Source organism: Manis javanica, chromosome 2, assembly GCF_040802235.1.
Source record: "Manis javanica isolate MJ-LG chromosome 2, MJ_LKY, whole genome shotgun sequence".
Classification (NCBI taxonomy): domain Eukaryota; kingdom Metazoa; phylum Chordata; class Mammalia; order Pholidota; family Manidae; genus Manis; species Manis javanica.
In genome coordinates this window covers 9445970-9469034 of record NC_133157.1, presented here as the reverse complement: position 1 = coordinate 9469034, position 23065 = coordinate 9445970, and the positions used below count along the sequence as shown (strand labels likewise).

Below are 23065 nucleotides of genomic sequence, written 5' to 3'. Positions count from 1 at the left end.
ATCGAAGTGGCGGCTGGTCATAGTTATTAATTAGTGATATATCACCCATATTACTGTAAGTTCACCTCTTTCCCGGAGAAATCTTCTTGGGGACTTTATTTACAGTAGCTAATTCTTCAGAATCTCCAAAAATAAACTGATATATGTTGTACATTTGTGGCCAGAAAAGTTGAGCTGCTGATATTTTATCCTGGAAACATCATTATGATATACTAATTGTGACTATAAATTCTATGTTTAAAAAATTAGCTAATAATTTCTGAAAAACCTCACTAGGAGTCGCTTGACAAATTGAGCCTGTTTCTAAATCGTGGTACTAAAATGTTAGGATTCTTAACCGGAAGTTAATCATTTCATTAATATATAAATTACTTGTTTCTGTGCATCTCACGTAATGAGCTGTACTGTAGCCAGGTGCACGTGTGTGTATCCTGTTACCGTCACAGGATCCGTCTTGGAACAATGGCCTTGCTGGCAACGTTACTGTGTAGAAGACGATGCGGACATCTCTGCCGGCCATGCTGTGACCAAGCGGAGCCATTTATGGAGGTCACAGGGCTGTGAAGGACAAGCAGAGACACCCCTCCAGGAGGCCTTCCTGCTGACACCTGGCCGTCACAGACACAGACACCAGGGCCTGGGGCTAAGAGGACCAGAAGGTCTTAGGGAGGCCTGTAGACCTGAAGCTTCGGGGTTCACTGACCACTCTGATAAGTGATCTCACAGACTGTCTACACCACCTGCTCCTACTTGTCACTGACAAAACCAAACCAAACCTCAAGATGCCAGAGTATGTTTTACCTAGACAACTGAGACACCATTAAAAATCTTCCTGCCCTCTTCAGGTGGATCCAAGTTTGTACGTGGCATAAGTGATGCGCAGTTTGCACAGGCCCGGGGGCCTCTGGAGGAAGCCTCGGCACTGTCCCCTTGGGACTGTCTGCCGGCGGGACACACTGGCTGCGGCTCAGACAGGGGCCTGCAGTTCATCCGCACAGCAGTCACATGGAGAAACGGAAGAAATCGTCCCAGTCCAGTTCCTGAAAGGCGGCATATGTGGGCTGGGTGACCACAGATGCAGCACCTTCTTCATTTTGCTGGGCAAGGGGGCTGCGTGCGACCTTTGCCTGTCCCCAGCGACCATTCTAGAGCCCCCGGGGAAGAGTGAAATGGCCTGGAATGATGAAGAGGCCCACTCCTCACTGTCTCTCTGGAGCCTCTGAAGTGTCCCTGCAGCGCAAGCACTCACACCACCGAGGAGAGGGGAGAGAACGTTATCTGGAGAACCTAGGTGTCCATTTCAACCAGCCAGCCCTTCTGTGCTGCGGCACAGCCACCGATGTTAATGACAGGGCAAGGTGTCACTGGATGGCCACAGCAGATACCCCCTGGCTACCCTGCAGGAGGCACCCAGAGGGCAAGCTCGAGGGCATGAGGTCAGGTGGGCGCTGCTGCCAGGCTTTTCACTGAGGCAAGGGCTCCACTCACCCTGGAGGGAGGTTTGCCCTGAGGATTTCCCTTGCACTCAGGGCCCCTCTGATTTGCCTGATGGCCAGCAGGGCAGATGTACTCAGTTCAGGCCCTGCCAGGGGTACAGGTGGGGAGAGATGCAGAGAAATGAACAGCGACGCAAGTATGACGAGCGTGTCAGGAGCACGGGGAACAGGAGCAGACCCTGGGCAGTGTTGGAGGGGCCAGTGGTAATGGTGGGGGTGGAGAAGGATGCAACAGGGTCAGGACAAGGCATGGACAATGTACAGGGACAAAGGGTGGCATGTTTCTGGGGGCCTCTGAGCAGACAAGTGGGCAGGGGGTGACACAGAGCAGGATCAAGGGCTGGGAGTGCTGGGCTCACCAGCTGAGGGAGCCACTAGTGGGTTGGAAGCTGGGCAGTGAAGTAAATGGTCACATTTTGGGGGTATTCACCCTGGCTCCCAGGGCCTGGAGGCAAGGAGACCAGTTGCCACAGTCATGGAGGTAGAAGTATGCGTGGTTTTGAGCTGGAGAGGGGCAAAGGATTATGGGAAAGGGACTGACTTGAGAACTATAGAGAAGGTGACATTGGCAGGACTTGGGGACTCTTTTATAATAGAATAACAGTTAATAAAGCAGAATTCACACTTACATAATTTCACCCAGTCCAAAACCTATATATTTAAGTGAAACAAGTTAATCGACCTCCTGCTGGAAACAGATCTATCAATTAACATGAGTAATTTATGTTACAGGGTAAAATCAGAGGCATCTGGGAAGAAGCAATCACTGGCATTTCATCACTATTGAACAGAATAAAAAGTCTGTTATCAAACACTTTATCAGCCCCCAGGCACCTTAAGGCTCAGGTAAGAGAGGTAGAGGGGTCAAATGACCCCCCCAGCGGCAGTCTGCAGGGTGCCTGCCTGGGGTGTTCAACGGAGGCAGTCAGGTTACCTTTGAAAACCGAGACCACCAGCAGTTTTCATAGAGAGAGGCAGCCACAGGGCAAACTGTCTTTGCAAAAACTTCAGCCGAGAGAAAGTTACACTTTAGTAGGATATGAAAGATAATACAGTGTTGAATAGTCCAACGAGTTCAAACTGTTTTGTTTGGACCCTTAAATTCTGTTTGGAAATTAAGGCATGACAAGAGCCTGGGATGCAGGGGGAAAGCGTGAAGTTCTGCAGTCAGAGGCTCAGGATGGAATCCCAGCCCTGCCGTGTCCTAGTGCTGGGACCCTGAAAAGGCGCCATCTGTCCAGGGGTCCACGTCTGTCCAGCTGTAAGGGAGGAGACAGACCACATCTGTCCAGCGTCTCACATTGTGCCTGGATAGAGCAGGGCTCAAGGGTGATCATTTTTACAAGTGCAGTGGAACTGATATTTGAAGACAAAATCCTCATTATTTTGAAGATCTTGTTTTTAATCGGGCCTTCTTTGAGCAGACTTGCTTTTACAGCACTGGAGGAATGAAATGCAATACAATGGGGGTACAAAATATGGGGTCTCAGCACTGGTCACATGCTCAGGGCAGACACTGAAACTATATATATGCTTCTGAATATTGAAATGGAAATCTGGATATGTAAAACTATATTCACGTTTATGTATATGATATTTTTCTAAGTAAAACAGAGAAGATGGAACGTTACACTGAGCAGAAACTAATGAGCAGCACAAATGTCAGAAGTGGAGATGTTTGAGCTTCCGTGCTATAATTTATCTTTTGCATTATGAGTTCTAACTTAAACGAGAGGCTGCGCTGAAAAAACAGGTTCCTCCGGTCAGTTCCAAGAGCGCAGCTGTCATCCTCAGATGGGACAGTGTAAGCCGAAGCAGCGGCGGCTCCTATACTCCCGAGAAGCGGAAGCGCTCCCAGATTTCCTCGGCCAACGGAACAGAGATGGTTGTTTGAAAGGAGGCTCTCTCCTAACAGTCCGCCAGTGCTGAGGGTGGCCGACAGCGCTGCTCAGAGCTGGGGCCTGCGGCCCACCTGTGGCTATCCCCCTCCCCGGCCCCTGCCCTTTGCCAGGAAAGCCAAAGATAAACGTGAGTTTCTTTTTGTTCTTTTCGATTAAAAAGTTAAAAAGCATATTTTTAAATCGCTAGAGATTTAGAAGATCATGGAAAATCCTCCACACTCCATCCCGGTAATGCCAACACGCCGGCACCAGGACACCCAGTATCTTTTTTCTAGTGACTCTCACTTGCTTTTCACTTAACATTCACCACAACCCTTTCCCTGTGGCGAGTCTCCACAACCATTGTTTCCCCACAGCTGCAGTTTATTCCAGCAGGTAGATGCGTGTCACGGTTCATGCTCTCTGTTGGGCATTTAAGTCACTCTTAAGATCGTCAGTATTATAAGTAAGGCTATGGAGAAAGCCTCTGAAGATTTGGATTCCTTCTCAGTTCCTTTTTATTGGCATAAATTTTTTTTTTGAGACATGAATTGTAATTTTACCGAGAAGGAAACAGGTCTTTTAAAAATTGTGGTAAAATATACATAACATTTACTATTCAACCACTTCTAAGTGTACAGTTCAATGATATTAGGTGCTGCAACCATTACCGCTACCCATTTCTGGAACTTTTTCATCATCCCAACCAGAAACTCTGTGCTCCTTAAACACTAACTTCCCTTCTCTCTCTTCTCCCTGCTCCTGGTCGTATTTATAAACTCGCCTGTTCCAGGTGATGAATGAAAGCATTATGTGTAAAATATAAGTGAAAATATGCTTTCACTTAGCATAGTTTTCAAGATTCACCCATGTTGTAAGTCACCAGAATTTCATTCTTAAGGCTGAATAATATTCCACTGTATGTATATGCCACATTTCATTTATCCAGTCACCTGTGTGTGGACATCTGACTTGTTTCTACCTTTTGGCTATTGTGAACAATGACGTACAAGTATCTGTTTGAGGCCCTGCACTGGTGGACCATATGGTAACTCCATGTTTTACCTTTTGAGCCAAAATGTTTTTTGCACGGGCTGCACCACTTTACATTCCCACCAGCAATGCACAAGGGTTCTAATTTCTCTACATCCTCACCACACTTTTTTCCCTTTCTTTTTTTGTTAATAATTGCCATCCTAATAGGAATAAAGTAGTATCTCAGTGTGGTTTTGATTTGCATTTCCCTAATGACTAATGATGTTGTACATCTTTTCATGTGCTTATTGGCCATTTGTCTATCTTCTTTGGTGAAATGTCTGTTCCAGTCCTTAGCCCACTTTTGAATTGGGTTGTTTGGTTTCTGAGGATACTGAGTTTTAACTAAATTACCATTAGTAATCTGCCCAAGATTGTCCAATACCCAAGAAGCAGAAATAGCATTCAAAACCCACAGGGGGGGACCCCAAGCCTTTGCTATCTTTGTAATTCCAAAGGGCCTCTCTGCAAATGAAGCAGTTTAGCCAAAATTCATTCTCCCTGCCACTGTGGACTCAATCCAAGAGGGAAAACATTCATTTATGTAACAGCTGCTGTGGCATGCATACTTTTTAAAACTGGGATTCCAGAATCTGATCTTTCTCACTGGATTTCTTGGAGGAAACAGATGGGAACACACATTCTTTTAGGCAAAGTCATACCTTCCCATAGGCCCTGGGGAAAAAGCTGGGCTGGGATACTCAGGTCTCTGGGTGAAAACTCCTGGATAAGGTCTCCACAGAAGCAGTATTTCCAAGCCTGTGGAGGCTTCAGCTCTGGGTACCTCAGCCGGTAAAGGCTGGTGCGTCTTCCCGAGCACCCCGTACTGGGGGAGGCCCCGTGAGCGGCAGTGACTTCTGGGACCTCTGGAGCGGGCCCGAGTCTGACCCGTTTACACTTCACCTTCATCTTTCAGACCCTCTCTCTCTCCACTCTTTGGCTCCTTCCTATAAACATAATTAAGGCTCTCTGATTATAAAAACTCCCATGGCAATGTGATTTCCCTCCTTCCTCTATCTAATTTATCGAAAACACTCTTGCTAAGGTCACTACGACCTCTATGCTGAGATCGCCAGTAGATACTTCTCACTTTTATTTTGCTTGGCTTCTCAGCTAATACGGTGCTTCAACCTGAACTCCTCTCTTCCCTGGGTTTCCTGGAGGCACAGCCACCTGATTCTTCAGGAGACTTCTCTAGTCAATCTGTTTCTCATGTCTCCTTTGTGACTTCTTGTCCTTCATCTGTCCCTTAAATGACAGTTTCTCTCAGTGTCCTTCTCTAGAGTTTCAGGGCCAACCCGTGAGTACAGCTGTCATCTTCATATGGCCCCACAGAGCACGGCCAGAATCGACGTCAACATTTCCCCTTAAATCAAAGCACTGTTAGCTCGGTTGGAGGCCTCCCTGCTCACCAAGTTCCAGCCATTTGGTCTCCTAAGTAGTTTTCACATATTCACCTCCATCCATTCCCATCCTGAGACCGCAGCCTCACCCAGTTCCTGAGCGTCTGTTGCCCCCTCTCTGGTTTTCCTACTTTTGATCGTGTCTTCTTCAGAGCCAAACACCTACCCACAGAAATCATCCTTTTATAACACACATCTGGCCACATCACTCACCTACTTAAAACTCTGCGGTGCTTTTTTCCTATTGTCTTCAGAATAAAGTCCAAGCTTCTGAAAATAATTTACAAGATTCTAGATTGATAGTTCTCCAACTGCAGATTACAGAACCCCTTTTGCTCACGAACATTATTGAGGAGCCCAAATAGCTTTTGTTTATGTGAATTATATCAGTATTTTTTTGTATTAAAAATTAGAAGATTAAAAAAATACTAACTCATTAAAAATAATAAATCCATTATAATATAAACTATGTATTTTAAAAAATGGAAAACCCCTTATATTTCCCTGAAACAGTTTAATGAGAGGAGTGGCATTAATTTATATTTTTGAGATCTTTTTAATATTTAACAGAGAACAGCTGGATTATCCTATCTGCTTCTGCATTTGATCTGTTGTGATATACTATTTTAGTAGAAGCATATGAAGAAAAGCCAGCCTCAGACAAGTAAGCTTTTGGAAAAGAGGGGTGTATTTTAATATTCTTCTTTGCAAATATTCTTCTTTGGTGCTACACCAAACTTGATACGTGGTAGTTTCTTAAAGATCAGTTGCAATGTAGAATCTAAAAACCACATTAATTAGCTTGTTTATTCTGTTAACATTAAAACCATTACCATTGGTCTGTCTGGCACTTTGAATGAATCTTTGACTCCTGCATGATTTTGTAACATCTTGGAAAAGTCTGAAAAATACTGGCTCACTGAGTTATGCAGGTCTTCCGAATGTTGACACATTTCATTTTATGATAACAGAAACATCACACTCATTATATCACCACTGATGTCACCAGAAAAGTCTTTAAGCAATGAGAGGCCAAGCTCATCGTGATAGATACAAGTTATTCAAAATTCTAATTGTTACCTGAAAGCTTGAATTTAGTCATTGGCATCAAATACTACCACTTTATTTCCTTGAAGTAACAGGCTCACATCCTTCATTTTCAAGAAAAAGTCTGCTGAATACTCAGGCTTGAATAACCATAGTTTGTCAGTCCTTTCAAGTAAAAACAGTGTTCTATGAAATTAACAGTTAGTTCAGTTTGTAATTCAAACAATTACACAAGTGCCTTTCCTTGCAACAAGTATTCTACTCCCCTATAGAGCAGAAAGGCTAACTGTACTTCAGGAAGTGAATTAAGAACAATGATCTATGGAATCTTTTGATGCTTCAATTTACATGCAAGTTGTTCTAACAAAGTATCAAATGGCTTATTTCAGTAACCAAAAGTGGCTGAGCTTTATTCCTTAGCTTTTAGAGAGGCAGATAAGCAAGAAACAAGTTGTCTATCTGAAAATTTCTTCCTCAGTTTGACTAGCTTGAGTTTGCAAGCCTCTTGGGAGGCTAAATTATAACATATTCCTCATCTATCCAGAATCCTTAGAGCAGACAGCTAGGGTGACCTTTGTGCAAAAAGACTTTTTTTATTTTAAGCATTAAAATTTCATGTTACAAATTTTCCTCTTGTATTGGAGTATAAAGAAAATAAATTACTATATTATCATTTTCATCTTTGTAAGTACCGAGCATCATGATTTCCTCAGGGTTGCAAAAGGCTCTATGTCTTGTCACAAAATAGTTCCATGCTGCCATACTATTATGCTTATTGGGTTTTAGACTGTTCTTTAATAGTCTTTGTTTGATTTTGTTTCATTCTTGGTCAACTCTTGTCAGTTTTCATTTCCCACTATCTTTATTAAGTTCTGTCATTCTTTCTCTCCTCTTCTAATTTTCTGCATTTAACATCCTTTAGAAAGAGAAACCAGATAGCTAGGAATGGCTGAAATTTGTTAAAAAATAAGACTCTACAGACTCCATGTTGGGGCTAGCGATATTCTTCCATCAAAAAAATTCAGAAGTTTAAGGGCCTTGACTTCGAGTCAGTGGTAGAGGGAAGAACATAAACGTATGTTATCATTTATATATAACTTTGGACAAGTTGTGTAATGTCTATGATCCCCAATTTCCTCATTTATAAAATGGGAATCATTTATAGATGATTCTTGTTGCTAGGGTAAAATCAACAATCCTAAAATTCTATAATACATGTATGCAAAACCTCACAGAGTTGTTGCAAGAATTAAGCAGTGTGTATAAAGCACCTGAGACACTGCTTGGTACACAGTAGGTTCCCTTAAGACAAACTTATCCTGTAAAGGGCCTGATAGTAAATATTTTAGGCTTTGCAGACCAAAAGGCAAAATTAAGGCTGTTTTGTAGATACCTGTATAATGAGAGAAAACATTTTTCATTGACAAAATTTTAAAAAGTATAATCAAATGCATTTTGGGGGGATAATACAGGTCTACCAATGCGAAGGATAAAATCTTTTCACTGCATTGGGAGGGATAACATTTTGCCTAAATGGAATCAACATCAGTGCTCCCGATCATCGAATCAGTTATAAATGTCCACCTGTAAAAACCATTCTTGGCTCGCAGACCACATGAAAACAGGTGGTGGGCTAGATTCAGCTTAGGGGCCATGGTTTTTCAATCCTTGCTCAGAGTTCTCTCTTGCTTACCTCCTCTTTCTTGGTTCATTTCATACAGTTGCTAATGGTGACATTTTGAATGCCTTTAATTCCTTTGTGTACATTTGTTTTTCTATCTGGTATATCTCCCATCTCCCAGCCTTTAATATTTCTTGTAGTGAAGGCTTAATGGCAACACATTCTTCCATCTTCTGAGTGTCCAAAACTGTCTTTATTTCATCTTCATTTCTGAAGGATATTTTCAGTGAATACAGAATTCAGACTGACAGATTTTCTTTCAGCACTTTAGAGATGTCATTCCATTGTCTTCTGGATTGCATTGTTTCTGATGAGAAGTCAGCAACCATTCTTATTTTGGTTTTTCTGGCTGCTTTTAAGATTTTTCTCTTTATCATTGGTTTTCAACAATTTGATTATGATGTGCCTTGATGTGGTTTTCTCTGTATTTATTCTGTTTGGCCTTCATTGGTCTTCCAAGATTGGTGGGATAATTATTTTTAATCAAATCTGTAATAGACCTCTTCTCTATTTCTGAGACTCCCAATTACCTATATGTTAGAACAGTGGATGTTATTTCACAGTCTGTTCTTTTTGTAGTTTTTTTTGTCTCTGTGCTTCAGTTTGAATATTTTCTACTGTCCTGCCTTAAAGTTCACTGATGGTGGTGGGCAGATTCTGAAATGCCTGCCAATGACCCTGCCTCCAGTTCTTCACACCCTTGTGTAATCTCCTTGTCCTGTGTGTGGGCTAGACCTAGTGACTTACTTCTAATCAGTACAATACAGCCAATGTGTTGGAGTCACTTCTGAGATTAGGTTCCTATTATGACTTCTTCCTTGCTAGTACTCTCTCGTTCTTGGTTATACTGATGAAACCAGTTGCCATCTTGTGAGCTTCCCTATGGGAAGAAACTGAGGGTGTTCACAATGAAATGAACTCTGCCAGCAACCACTCAGGAAGCTTGGCAGCAGATCCTGCCCCAGTCGAACCTTAGATGCTTGGGCCCTGGCTGACAGCTTGCAGCCTTGCAGGACACCCTAAGGTAGGGGACCCAGCTAATCTGTGCTGGCCTCTTGACCACAAAACCTTTGAGGTAATAAATGTTATTGTTTTAAACCACACAGTTTTGGAGCAATTTGTTATATGGCAATAGATAACACACTGCCCCTTTTAGCTAATCTTCCTAATCTGTTCCCAGTGAATTTTTTATTCATGTATTGTATTTCTCATCTCTAGAATTTTCACTTCTTTGTTAATAGTTTCCATTTGTCTTTTTAGTTGTTTTCCTTTAAGTCTTTATACATATTTATAATGGTTATTTTAAAGTACTTATTGGCTAATTCTATCATCCCTGCCATTTCTGGCTCTGTTTCTATTGATTGATTTTTCTCCTGCTTACAGGGCATATTTTCCTGCTTCTTTACATGTCTAGTAATTTTTGATTGATGCTGGACACTATAAACATTATATTGTGGGGTGTCTGCATTTGTTGTCATCCTTTAGAGAGTGTAGGGCTTTGTTGTAGCAGGTAGTTAATTTACTTGTGGATCAGTTTGATGCATTCAGGACTCCCTTCTAAAGTTTTGTTAGGCCAGGATTAGAGCAGTCTTTAATCTAGGGCTACTTTAGCCTTATTCCTATTACATGGCCTTTACGGATGCTCCCCTCTGGCTGGCCAGACTCTACTTTACAGTGTCCTGGTAGCTGTTCTTTGATGAGCCCTGTGAGGTTTCACATGAGCAGGCGCAGCTTAGTACAGTGCAAAAGATCCAATAGCTTCTTTCCAGAGCTCTTCCTCGGTGCAGATCTCTCCTCTCCACATGTGATTTTGCAAATTTCAGTTACTTTGGTCTCTTGAGCTCTGTCTCCGGCTTGGTGAGACTGCTATGCTCTCCTTGGGAAGCCCTGGAAGAAGGCTGAAGTGACAGCAGATCTCATCTCATCTGTTTCCCTTCTCTCAGGGCTCACAGTCCTGTACTATCTGTTTTCCAGAGTCGGAAAGGAGTTTCTTATATTTTGTGCAGTTTTCCAGTCACTGATGATAGAAGGGCTAATCTGGTAGCAGTTACCCTGTCCTGAAAGTTGCCTATGGGAGTCTTATAAGCAATACACATTTTGATTTTAATGAAAGAATGACTTACTTTTTCCATGTCTATGAAAATGACTTAAAATCTAAGCACCCCATTTATTATGAAAACACAATTTGGAGCTTGGCAGGAGATAAGGGAAACAGATTTTTCCCATCATTCATCCAGCTGAGAAATCTTCCACACAGTTTTTCAGTAGAGAACAGTCCCTGCCCTTACCCTTTTCTCAAGTGGGATCTCTGCTGATGTTAAAATAAAAAAAAGAAAGAATTTGAGGATTTTTAATGGTAATCAAAATCTAGGAAATTGTAAGTGTGTGCAAATTTTCCATTATACTAGATAACTCTTTTGTTATTATGGGTCCATAAGGCTCAAGTCAATAATTCAGTGAAATCTTAATAGCAATAAGAAGGCTTCTCCCAGGATGAAAAACTTGATGCCCCCCAAATTTTTTCTACTCTAACAAATATCAATTTTCCAATCAACACAAGCAAATTCTTTATCAGTAAGTCCCAGGGAAAAATGAAGAAAGTTTACAGAGAATGTAATGAAAACCCACTGAGCATCTCAGCACCAGCCCATTTTCCTCAGAAACATGGACATTCTTGTATGTTACATATTAGTAAACACGCCTCCAACAGCCCCTGAGCAACTCTAGAACCTGATATTGAATTTGGGAGTGTGCTGGTCTTACCATTTCACTAGGGCTCAAAGCAGAGCCTCCCGCCTCCTACATTCTTACTGCTGGCCCTTCCAGAGACCATACACTGTACCAAAAAACCTCTTTTCCAGGAACTACAGAGACAAGCATGCGGGTCCCACCTATCATACACTGAGGGTAAATAGCAGCAGCCGGTTAAGAACAAGATGTTGGGCTTGCCTGTTCACTACCACCTTGAGAAGTTCTCCACTGTGCTCCGTTTCTCTTTGCTAGATAGCCACACTTGATCTCAGCTGATTCTAAATTCCAGAAGCAACTTTTAAATGCTCAACATGTCCAGGCAAGTTTAGACAGTCATTGAGCACTGACTGTAGCCTCTGGACAGGAGCTGCCGGACTTCTGGGGGATGCAGCTGGGAGCAGAAATAGGCATGCCTACAGCAAACACCAGGTATCAGTTAATAATGACCAGGTCAGTCAAAAGGACACACATGCTGGGTGGACTCCCATGGCTGAGCTCTCAGGAACCTGGCCAATGTTATCTAGCCCCAGTGAATTGTTCCTGAAACACAGCGATGGCCTATTTAACAGCAAATTGCAGCTTGAGGTTACAGGAAACCAAACTGGGTCAAAGAACCTAAGAATGCAGCCTGGCATTCGATGATACAAGCTTGCCTCACGCTTATAGTTTTTCTCCACCTTTACCCTGTGGCACACTCCAGGTCTCTCCCTCCCACACACTTGGAAAAATTGAGGTGGTCCCCCTGGTTGCCTAAACCCATCTCCCCAGCAGCTCCCTTGTTTTGGAAGGAGATGATAAATAAATCAAAATGCACCAAGCAGCACTTCCCCAGGCACTCGCCCCCTCCGCTGAACGTGCACCTCATCAATCACACTATTGTCTGCTTGAAAGGCGAGCCTTGTAAATGTCATATCCACTCAGGCCCAAGGAGAGGCGCATCCAAATGCAGCAAGGACTTTTAATTGGATAGTGTAATTAAACTAAAAAACCCCAGCAGACTCCCTTTGACAGGATAGATGAAGACCCCTTTTAATAGGGCTAGGAGACATATCTGTTAAAAGGATGAGGCACTGCCTGCTCGAGATTGTGCCCCGGAGTGCTCTTATGAAAAGGCAACTCGATGGCTGGGGCATTTAATATGTTAGAGTCTGTTGTGTTCTGTAATCTAGCAGTACTTACCGTATTTGATCTGGAACTTATGGAATAAGTCCTTGTCAAAAAGGAAAAACACCATCTAGCTTACCGCCTAATGCCTGGAGTGCCTGGAACCTCAGGAATCACAGAGCCTGAGGAGGGGCTGGCACCTTCCTGAGCTACAGGGCCCTGTGAGCATAAAGGCAAGCGCCTTACTTACCGGGGCCTACAGGACGCAGCATGGCCGTGGACATCCACCCCACTCACCGGGGGCTGTGGCTTTCACCCCGGGGTGGCTGACATCATCCTCGGTTCACTGTCACACACCCTCACAGCACTTAAAGGATATGACAAAATTCCTCGAATTTGTCTTCCTCAGGAACTGGAATGCCTGTCACAGCACTGTGTGTGTGCGTGTTTTCTCTGCTAGAACTACTGCCCCAGACAAACAGGAAGAAGAGAAAGCAGATTCAAGGTACACACTGGGATGTGCGCAAGCTGATTTTAGTAACAAAACCTGAGTTCTTCTGCCACCCTCCCAGTTCTCCTTTGTTGGGGGGATGCATACACAGGCGCATTCAGGGACACACACACACACCAGGCCTGCAGCTCTACAAGCGAGACAACAGCATCAGTGGAAACACTTAAAGAGTTCATGTTTGCACAGGGCTGTCTTACCAGGACACCACAATCCCTTTCACACGGAATGCTAGTGTCCCAAGGACACGAGCAGGGAACCCCGCATCCACGTGGATCTCAAAAGTCTCTGAGATGGAGGGGTAGAGATGCAAGATTTCAGACTTCCCCATCTGTAGCCTTCCAGAAACAGATGATTTGCTTTATATACAAAAACCTCAAAGTCAGACCTTTTCTTTTTCTAGGATGAAAAAGGTTTGTTTGATGACTGCTTTTACTCCCCCATAAAGCCTGCGTGGAACAGTGCTGCAAACCTTTGAACATTGTTAATACTGGTCTTTCACTATGACTTGATGAACCCATTAAGGACATGTAAGTGAACGCTTATCATTTATGAAAACTGGATACTGAATTAAACCATCAAATACCTTGAGGTTTAAATGAACACTACATAAAAGCATTTCAGCCATCAATTTGGCTATCACTTCTGGCCAGTATGAATTCTGCTGGAAAAGCTATTTTCGTGCAGATGTGGAATTCAATGGGAAAGACTGACTGGTGTACCAACATCAATCAAAATGTCGACTTCCCTGGCAGCTCTCAACAGTGCAGCAGGTTCAAAGGTCACAGGATAAAGAAAAAGCCAAGCTCTGGTTCTGCTCTAATATCTCCTCAGTAGAAGTCTTGCAAAAGTACCCCCTTCTGTATTAGCCTTGCTTTCATTAATCTTCTTGCCATCTTCTTTAACTAGTCATGCAGAACCGCTCGATAGCAAGACGTATAATGGGGAAGGCCCTGTGCCTATTACCGCGTTAACATTCTCTTAAGCCCCAGTGCAACAATGGAGCAGGAAAGCAAAGGAAATCTGCAACTGTAGGGTGCAGTGCAGGCGATTCAATTACAGCCTGGGCTACCTGTGTACTTCTGACCTATAAAACACAAGAGGCCTTTGTGTCTAACTGGCTTGGCCATTACGGTTGCTGAAGATCACAACAATGCTGATCTTTTCTATTTAAGCTAAATCAATGTGGACAAATCATTATTCAGTAGCTTTAATTTAATTAGTAAATTAAATACACTACTTTACAGATCTTGTCAAGTACTTATGAAAAGAAAGATTCATTTAAGTGGAAGGTCACCAATAAGCCCAGCTAATTTAACTCATAACCTTAACTGAATCTCATCGCAAATATCCAGCAGGTTCTGTTCATAAGGGCTTAACATTCTCCTGGACTTGTGGTTAACCTGTAGTCCAAAGAGCTCCTATTCTGTATCCAAACAGTGTTTTGGACAAAAAAACAAAAGCAGAAACAAAACAAAAGACCAGACAAACAATCCTCCACCAACATAACCTGCATCAACAGAATCAGATTTCCTTTAAATTATACTATTGCAAGAGAATATAATCAGGTTACCCCTATTATGTTGCTTCCTTAAGATTTGATATTATCTATACTTAATTGAGACACAGAGCTCTTTTCAGCTGTAAAGACGACAGTTACTTTATTAAGGTTTAAATCTGATTTCTTAATGATAGGCTGCTTCCTTTAAAGACTCTAAACCTGCACAACCTTCTGCTAAAACCAGACCTGGCATGGTTGAGTCTGCTACTTTCTTTAAATCTAGCCTGAGTCCCTGATGGGTGCTAGCTTCACAGAAAGGTTCCTGGCTTTTGTTTCAGCATTGGAATTCAAGGCTAGCACTTAAAAAGAGAGCCCACTGCATTCAAAGGCTACATCAGGACCTATGTAAGGATGGAGAGCTATTTCTCGGAGATAATTTAGCTAGGATAGTTTCTGATATGGAAACATTCTCCTCCCCTGTGTGTTGCATGCATCTTTGTTCAGCTGAAAGGAATTAAAATTAATTTATCTTTTAGAAGTTTGTGACATCTTTCAAAACAGCAAAAGGAGTGGCAAACCAGACTGAGAACTCACTGATCTGAATAATAATGGCAGCATGAAGCTTTTTTTCCCTTAAATCTAGAAAGGCAGAATTTTTTCTTAATTTCTCAGGGCTTTTGAAACAGAGTTTCTCAACCAACTCTTGTAAGAGTCCATATTTATGTGTACAAATGCTTTTCAAGGCATGTATCTATTTAGTCTTTAAGTTCCAGGTCCTTAAACACTCACAGGGACAGAGCAATAAATGTTCCCTCTGAGAACAGGGCCTAAGAGGGAGAAGCTAGGGGAAGGAAAGAGTGTCACAGAGCTGCTATTTATGGAGTAAGGCTTCAGTCTGGGTCTTTCTGATTCCACAATATATGTAATTACGTGTTTCACTGCATGCGTGCTAATGCTCAGTCCCTCTGCCAAGTCAGCTATTCACATAGTTTTTGGATATGGCATCAATTAAACTTGAGTTGTGTTTCTTATGATGACCAAATTAATGGTTTGACAGTGGCTTTCTCAATAAACACTGCAAGCTGGCCATACTTGAAGGTTTGAAAAACCATTTCTTTTCTGTTCAAAATTCTGACAAACATGTCTCAAGTAAGACCGGGGACAACTTCATTATCCTCCCAACACTTAATGCCTTTTTGTAAAGAAGGCTGTTTAATAACACATCTGTCCTGTTTTCACAACTAAATTATTCCAGTTGGTCACACATTCTAGTCTTCAGCAAGACACTTGTGCTATGAGAGATAAAAACATGAAAAAGGAAATATATTGCAGAAATCAAAAACCTTATCTACTTCTAGACTCTCTCTTTTTGCCATAATTCATTCAAGAAAGCCCCAAGAATAATTTTTGATGTAAACTCAGCTACAAACATACATCACTATGCTGATAAAAATCACAGGCTAAACTTATGAAATATAGTGACTTTCATTCCTTTAGTGCTGTTAAAATAACTTTTTTCTAAGGTTCAACAGACACAAAAGATAAAAAGGGTTACCATTAATCCTTTAAAAAAAAAAAGCAGCAGCAGCCCCATAGATGAATTCTATGGTCTGACCATGGTCTTGAAGACGAACTTGTAGATTAAGTTACTGAATTAATTTGATGAAGATACTGGAGATCATAAAACAAAAAAGAAACAAAAATACCCACAGCATCAAGCCTATTCATTAACTATATCTTTGGACACTTTACAACCTAAATTAGGTTGAATAACTTTTGGTTTCTAAATTCCAGCCTCTTTAAGTACAATTATAAGATGGCAAACCTTAATTGAAGACAATTATTTAGGCACTGCATTAGGGATCAAGGGCAGAAACCAGTCCCTGGGTCAACAGTGCAGCCAACTCTGGGAGCAAAGTTACACCAGGTCTGGTGCTGGAGCGAGACTTTGAGAACTGAGTGGGTTGGGCGTGGGGAAACGGAGGTGTCCATAAGTTAGAGGGATGGTTAGGAGGGAGGTGTATTCCAGGCAATGGAAATAACAGAAGCACCGAGTTTGAGGTGTGTTTGTGTACAAGTTGTTCACAATGGCCATGGCCTAAGTTCAAGATGGGAAATTATAGGCTATAAACCCGGAGTGGCCAAGGACTGTAAAGGCTAGGCTTGGTGTCAGCAAGGCCCTGCGGTGCTCTGAGAACCCAGAGCTCCGAGCAACATGGTTTGAAAAACACTGTGGTAGGAGACAGGGACTTAAGAATCGTTTTACTAGGCAGTGTATCTCTTGGTTCAGGAAATTGTCATAATTTCCAGATCTCTGGAGCTAGAATGAGAGGAGGAAAGTCTAAGACCCACATGTGAGGTTTTTACAAAGAATCGTCCAGAAGGTGTGAAAATAAGACAAAAGACTCTCTTGCTGGACTGTCAATACTGAACAGTAGAGCCCATGTCTGCTCTGTATCCCCAGTGCTTGGAACTTGGCCTCACTCTCAGAGATGTTATCATTACTTCTTGCCCGACAAATCTCAAGAGGCACTTGGGAGGTGGTGGCTGCGCACCTCTGCTTCCTTCCCCGCTAGGCTGGGTGTATGCCATCCTTTACTGTCAGTGTCTGAATCACAGCCTTCCTTTGCGCACTGAGTGTCTTGGTATGAGTATAAGAGAAATCTGAATCCTGTTCCTAGTTCTTTCCCTGACCTTTCTACTCCAGCTTATCCTCTATGCAACATGTAAGTGATTGCCTTTCATTTCTCAGATACATGGGAAAATTCATAAAATGTAACTTTTCAAAGCATCCACTGAGTTCTTGGGAAGAAGCTAGAACAATGACATCTTTATTGGCCGACAAGCTGGAGTGAGGGATCGGAAAGAAGCTGTTTATCTAAAGGCAGAGAGACTCTGGCAGCCTTGGGACAAGGGCCCCAGAGCAGCAGACAGTTTTCTCACCAGCCCCTTCTGGCAGCCATCTTGCAGGGCTGAGGCCTTACTGGGAGGACAGGGATGGTAGGAAGGGGTGGAGGTATAAACTTACTCCTTTCCTCATGCACCACGCAGTTCTCCTTTCTTCCTCTTCATGGGACTGAAGTCTTAAAAATGATTAATCTAAATGCTACACTCAGTTACTTAACTGCAAAAATACAATATGCCAAAACATACAACCAGATATAAAGTTTTTACTTTGCTATTTTAAGCAAAGGAGTGCCAACCCAGCAGCAATCTCTTTTGCAGGACCAGGCAGGAGTTTAATTGCGGGCTGGTAGGTCACACAGCTGCCAATAATCTGGAGAGTGTTGACACTTCCGGCATGATGGATATCTAAATCCAGTCTTCAGCTGCCATAGGAAATCCCCCAGCTTCCCTCAATCTGTCAAAGACGGAAGGCAAGGAAGGCAGGTCCAGGTCTAACTGGTCAAGGTCCCCAAATGGGAAGAGGTTGGGCGCACAAAGTGAAACGAGGGCGCCGGTGAGTGCCAATTCTCAGCAGGAATCTGCCCCCATGCCACCAGCCCCGACGGTGCGGCTCCTAAAGGTCAGGAGCCAGGCTGTGAGGTTCTCTGCTGCCATCAAGACTGAACAGGTTGGGGGCCCATGTCAGGCTCTGGGCACCATATACAATCCCATTTGATTAAAAGAAATTTCTGGTAATGAATTAAACAGACCCAAGGAAAAAAGGACACGGTGGCAATATATTCTCCTGGCACCCAGCACAGAGAGGGGAAGGGGGGAAGAGAGAAAGGAGACATAAATAAAAGGGACTACTCACTGGGGCTTTTTTCTTCAGCAAGGTCACAGGCACAGAGCAGGTCAGAATCGATTGAGATGGGTTTCTGCTTAATCCAAAACTTAGTGCTGGCTTTCTGATTCGTAACAGGATCTATCTCTACTTTGTCACCAGAGATACCTGTAAGGCCGAGGGGAGAACAAAAAAGAAGCCACAAGAAGTGGAAGATGTAAGTCATTTCAGAGTAACCATTTGACCAGTTTGTAAATCCTAAACTGGATGAACATGAAGTCACTTTCAGGGCCTTGGGGAATGTCACGGGCTTCAGACAGACACAAGGAGAAGCCACATGGCCCACAGAAACTGCACAGTCTGATTTCCTGGGGGCTAAGCTGGGTGGGTAGAAGGGGACAACCAAAAACTGTATAAAAAGGCATTAAGAAACATGCTTTCTTAGATATAACACAGATACAATATAGAGTTTACCTACATACTGTTAACCCTGCAACACTTCTATATTGTGATGAAATAAACTATAAGGTTCATTTAAAGAACAGATCTGATCAACAGTCTTTTTTTGTTTCTTGTTTAGAAGAACATCTGGGTTGGACAAATAAATCTGCACTAACACCTATGCTCAAATAGCTACATTACCAAAGAAGAGTTTCTGATCTGGAAAAATCTTCCACACTAAAATACGAAGTCTCTTCCTTTCTCTGACACTAAATAATTACCCAAGCCATATTTAAAGGAAGTCACAGGAGGATTAAGGGGTCCTTTACATTAAACCTTCCAAGTCCGGGTCTTGGAGCCTGGTTTCAGGCTGTGGAGGTCACTGCTTCTCCACAGAGGGTGCGACCAAACTGGGTATGAGCTTTACGCAACAAAGACTTTATAAGAGGAACCCAGAATGCTAACTTCTGGCACTTGAGGTTTCATTTTCAGAGCGGTGGAGGATGTAACACACTGCACAGTGACTGGGGGCGAGAGCGTGAGGAGAACAAAGGTGACGCCGGAGGCGGAAGGTGCCCTGGGATCACTGTGCCCAGCAATGTGCTCCCCACGTTACCAAGCAGTACGTGTGCAGACCTAGTCTAGGCTAGATGCTCTCTTTTCCCTGTTTTGCTGAAAATTGAGGAATCTGTTGGTGAAGTGAGACAGAAACCTTCAGTATGCCTTCCAGAGAGGGCCCCAGATGGAATCTTGAAAGTAATTAATTTTTAGGCCATAGTTTAAGGGTCAGGGTCAAAGTGAAGAAAAAAAAAAAAGCAAAATCAAGTAAGGAGATAACAATAAAAGAATTAATTAAAACCATCAAATGTACATACTGCAACAGAAAAGACGATCAGAGTTAACATAGTTCCCCCTAGGGATCACACTCAGAAATTTTTCCATACAATGTGAGACAACTTACTAGGCCAAAAGGAAAAGCAGATCAAAGACACGCCTCAATGGAAAATGAAAACAAAAATAAAAACACCCCACAGTGACAATAGTCTGAGAGCAAATTTAAAATTAAACAACAAATTCAAACAAAATTGTAGTGATGGGGTCGGCCACAGGCTCCATTCACGCCTATCGTGTTTTAGGTGCACAGAAAACCTCAACAGCAGCCAGACAGAGGCAGGAAGCTGCAGATGCACCGCCACCGAGTGTCATCTGCTGTCTGCAGAGGGGACAACACGGTACGTTGCTTAACTCTGGTCATTACTGTGCGGTCTTTGGAAAAGATGAACAATTGTTTTTGTTTTTTTTTTATTAATTGAATGCTGGAATTTGTCATTAGAAATCTTTCAGGAACACCATATTTCAATTAGGCTTAATGTCAGAAGTCCAACTGACTGGATGTTCAGGTCTAGGTGATTTCAGGAGGGCAAGAATGTATCAGGAGACCAATTTTATTACATTTCACTTAAAATAGATTACGACTACCCAGTTACACTCTTCCCTCCAATTTGGTCATTAATTGTTAAAGATCTGGACGTTTCTACAGTTCCCTGGAAGAAGAGAAGTGCTTATGCCATGGTTGTTGGTAGCAAGTATTTTTTTTTTTGTCCCTCTTCCTTCTGCTTCTCATATTGACATTTGTAAAAGTCAGAACAAGCAGAGCAAAATAAATGTGCATCTCTCTTATGTGGAATAAACCCTGCCCGACATTCCTTTCTCAGAGGGAGGGAGGAAAAAATAATCACTGGAGAGACACGGCTTTAAAATTTTGTTCTACGGCCCTGCAACTCCTGAAGCCGTAGTCAGTCAATATTGTTAATGTACCTTGTTAATTTGATAGGATTTGTCAGGTAACTCCACTGGAAAATTATATAAAACTGTTCCAGATGAAAAGATGATAGTGACATGAATTAAAGTGATAGAACAATAGTGGAATATAAACCAGAAATGACACCCAAAGTGGCTGTTGATTTATTGCCGCAGTGAGTTTGGTTCTGGGCTCCCATGTATATTAGTGCTACAAATCTGGGTCCATTTAGCAGAGGGACGCTCATACATACATCACCAGCTCCTGCTCCAAGCCAAGGTCACTCCCCATTGCATCAATCTTTTCAACAGAGCCTACTTCACAAAGCAGGACTTCTGTAACCATCTCAGATGTAACAGACTCCTGTGTCCTCTTTCATCTTTCTTTTATCATGTAAAGTACACTTTAACTTCTATTATTTTTATCTGCAAATTGTTACTGTATAGTTCATCCATTACAGGCTGTATCTCTGCATCAGTTGCCTAAGCTCTGCATGGCCGCAAGAACACTTTCCCAATGACACCCTTTTCTGGGGTTATTGTGCAGTCACTGTTCATGGAGAGGTACCCCAATTCTGGGGCCTGGGGATGAAGATGTGGGAGATGAATGATTTAGGTTCAAGATGAGCAGACAGGTGGAACACCTTTTAAACAACTGGTTTGTTCCAAAAAAGTTGCCTGTAAATCAGATTTTTTCTGAATCACATCACATTTTCCCATTGCCTTCTGGTTCCAGACATACTTTACGTTCATTTTGGATTGATCTGCAATTGACAGGGGCTCCCAACACTTTTTTTTTTTAAGTTTCTCTACCCTGCAGGCTTTCAGTCAAGTAGTTAATGATCTGTAAAACACTCGCTGCCCAGAGGAGTCACCACTTAGAGGAACCTGTAAGGGAATCTTTCCTGACGGGAAAAATCCTTTTGTACATTAAATAATCTCACCCTACTTGAGATGTGTGTGTCTCAGTTTCTGAGCACAGGGCACATGGTCCCACAGGACCCTCTTTGCTCTTGCTGGACAAGTGGCAGCCCTCTGCTTCTAGTCCGGGAGGGCTGAAGGTAGTCCATGATCCAAGCTCATTTTCTTGACCACACCCAGACCTCACCGCTGAAGACAGTATGTAGAATTCAGCCTGGAAACAAACAGAAAGCTCTTCTGTCCCTGGCCTGGGAGTTCAAGGTCTCCTTAGTTAGAAGGAAGAGGCAACCTGGTGGAAAGGAGACCAGTTAGAAGGCTGGTGCCACAGTCCAGGCCATGGGCAAGGAGGAGTGAACATTAACTGGCACCAACTATTGTTAGAAATCTTTTGTGTGACCTGATGAGAATCTTGCAACATCTGTATGAAGTTGGTTATATTTATCCCTATTTTACAGATGAGGAAATGGAAACACGGGGAGGTAAGTAACTTGCCAAGATCACACAGCTAAAAAGTGGCAAAGCTAGAATTTGAAGCAAGTCAGGAATCTGGTTCCAGGATCTGTTCTCTGAGCCACCACACTATTCTGCAAGAAGTGCACTAGGTTTTAGGTGACCGCCCCCCAGCAGAGGTGGAGGCACAGGTGTGAGGCTGGGGAGCTCTTCCATAGAGGAGCCACTTCACACGCACAACTCCGGCTCCCTTGAGTTCTGCATGCCTCATTCAGTCCCATCAGCACGACGTGATAAGAACCTCTGCCCAACTAACCTGCACTCTCCTCCCTCAATTTTTACCAAGAAACAGATAAAAATTCAACTGTGCCAACAAATGTGCACCTACTTTTTGCTCAGACACGACAAAATGGAGCACGAAATCCTATCAATATGCTTCTTTTGTGACCAGTGAGTGTGGTTTTGATTCCCTTGGCTAAAGCTTCTGCGCCAAGTCGTTGAAGGAAAAGCAGAGGCAGTCCTTAAGTGTCACTGACACACCACTTTTAAGTAATTCAAGTTACAAACATACGTCTAAGAAAACAAGGGAAATTGGCTTTTTTAACTTTATATTTCTCTGATTTAAATGGCCAACCACAGAAGAATAGCTAATCCAAGCATGATGGAATCAACACAACCGTGAACAGCTGCACATAAGAAAAGCTTTGACTTGGAAAACTTCTACTGACACTAGGTGAAGAGGATAAGAGAGATATTTATGGGAAAGGGATCAAAAAGGTACTCACAAACCAATCCCAGCGATCAGCTCTGGCTAGGGGGACTACATTCCTTTCCTTTTCTGTATTTTTCCAAAACAAATTTCACCAAAAGTAAGAACCAACATTTGAGAAGTTGACATGTTTTTGGTTTCCACTTAGAAATGCAGTAACTGACAATCACGAGGGTGATCCTACCCCGGACACGGCTTCCATGTAGCAGTCCTGGCGTACCAAGGGGACGAGTGGCACTACGCCCACCCCGGTGCCACTCCCACAAACAGTGGTGCCGGCAGGGGCCACCCTATGAGCTAAGGCAGGTGGGGAAGAAGAGAGATGAGGACTGGCCTGAGTGGCCAGGGGCATCCCCTCCCTCCAGACGGAAGGGAGGCCATCTGTCTCCTTTACCGGCCCTCCTCCCCCACCCACTTATCCACAGCCATCCGTCACGACCTTTTCATGCTCCCACTTCTGACAGCTTCCAGATACAGTGAGTCAAACGTCACTGGAAGCAAACTATCACACCAACTGTCAAAGGCAGAAAACACTGCCTGATTGCTGT

At 43.0% G+C, this 23065-nt stretch overlaps 1 protein-coding gene across 8 annotated transcripts in view; it reads right to left on the bottom strand.

The window, feature by feature from the left end:
* The window catches only part of MAPKAP1 (MAPK associated protein 1), a 243435-nt gene that overhangs the window by 6098 nt on the left and 214272 nt on the right, over positions 1-23065 (bottom strand). For 7 of the 8 annotated variants that reach the window (XM_073224491.1, XM_017660194.3, XM_037008157.2 and 4 more), the window contains one exon: positions 18167-18304. In XM_073224491.1, the coding sequence (XP_073080592.1) occupies positions 18167-18304 (138 nt within the window). Of the gene's footprint in view, positions 1-18166; positions 18305-21312; positions 21513-23065 lie in introns of those variants that run through there. The other variant, XM_073224513.1, reaches the window with a different exon arrangement.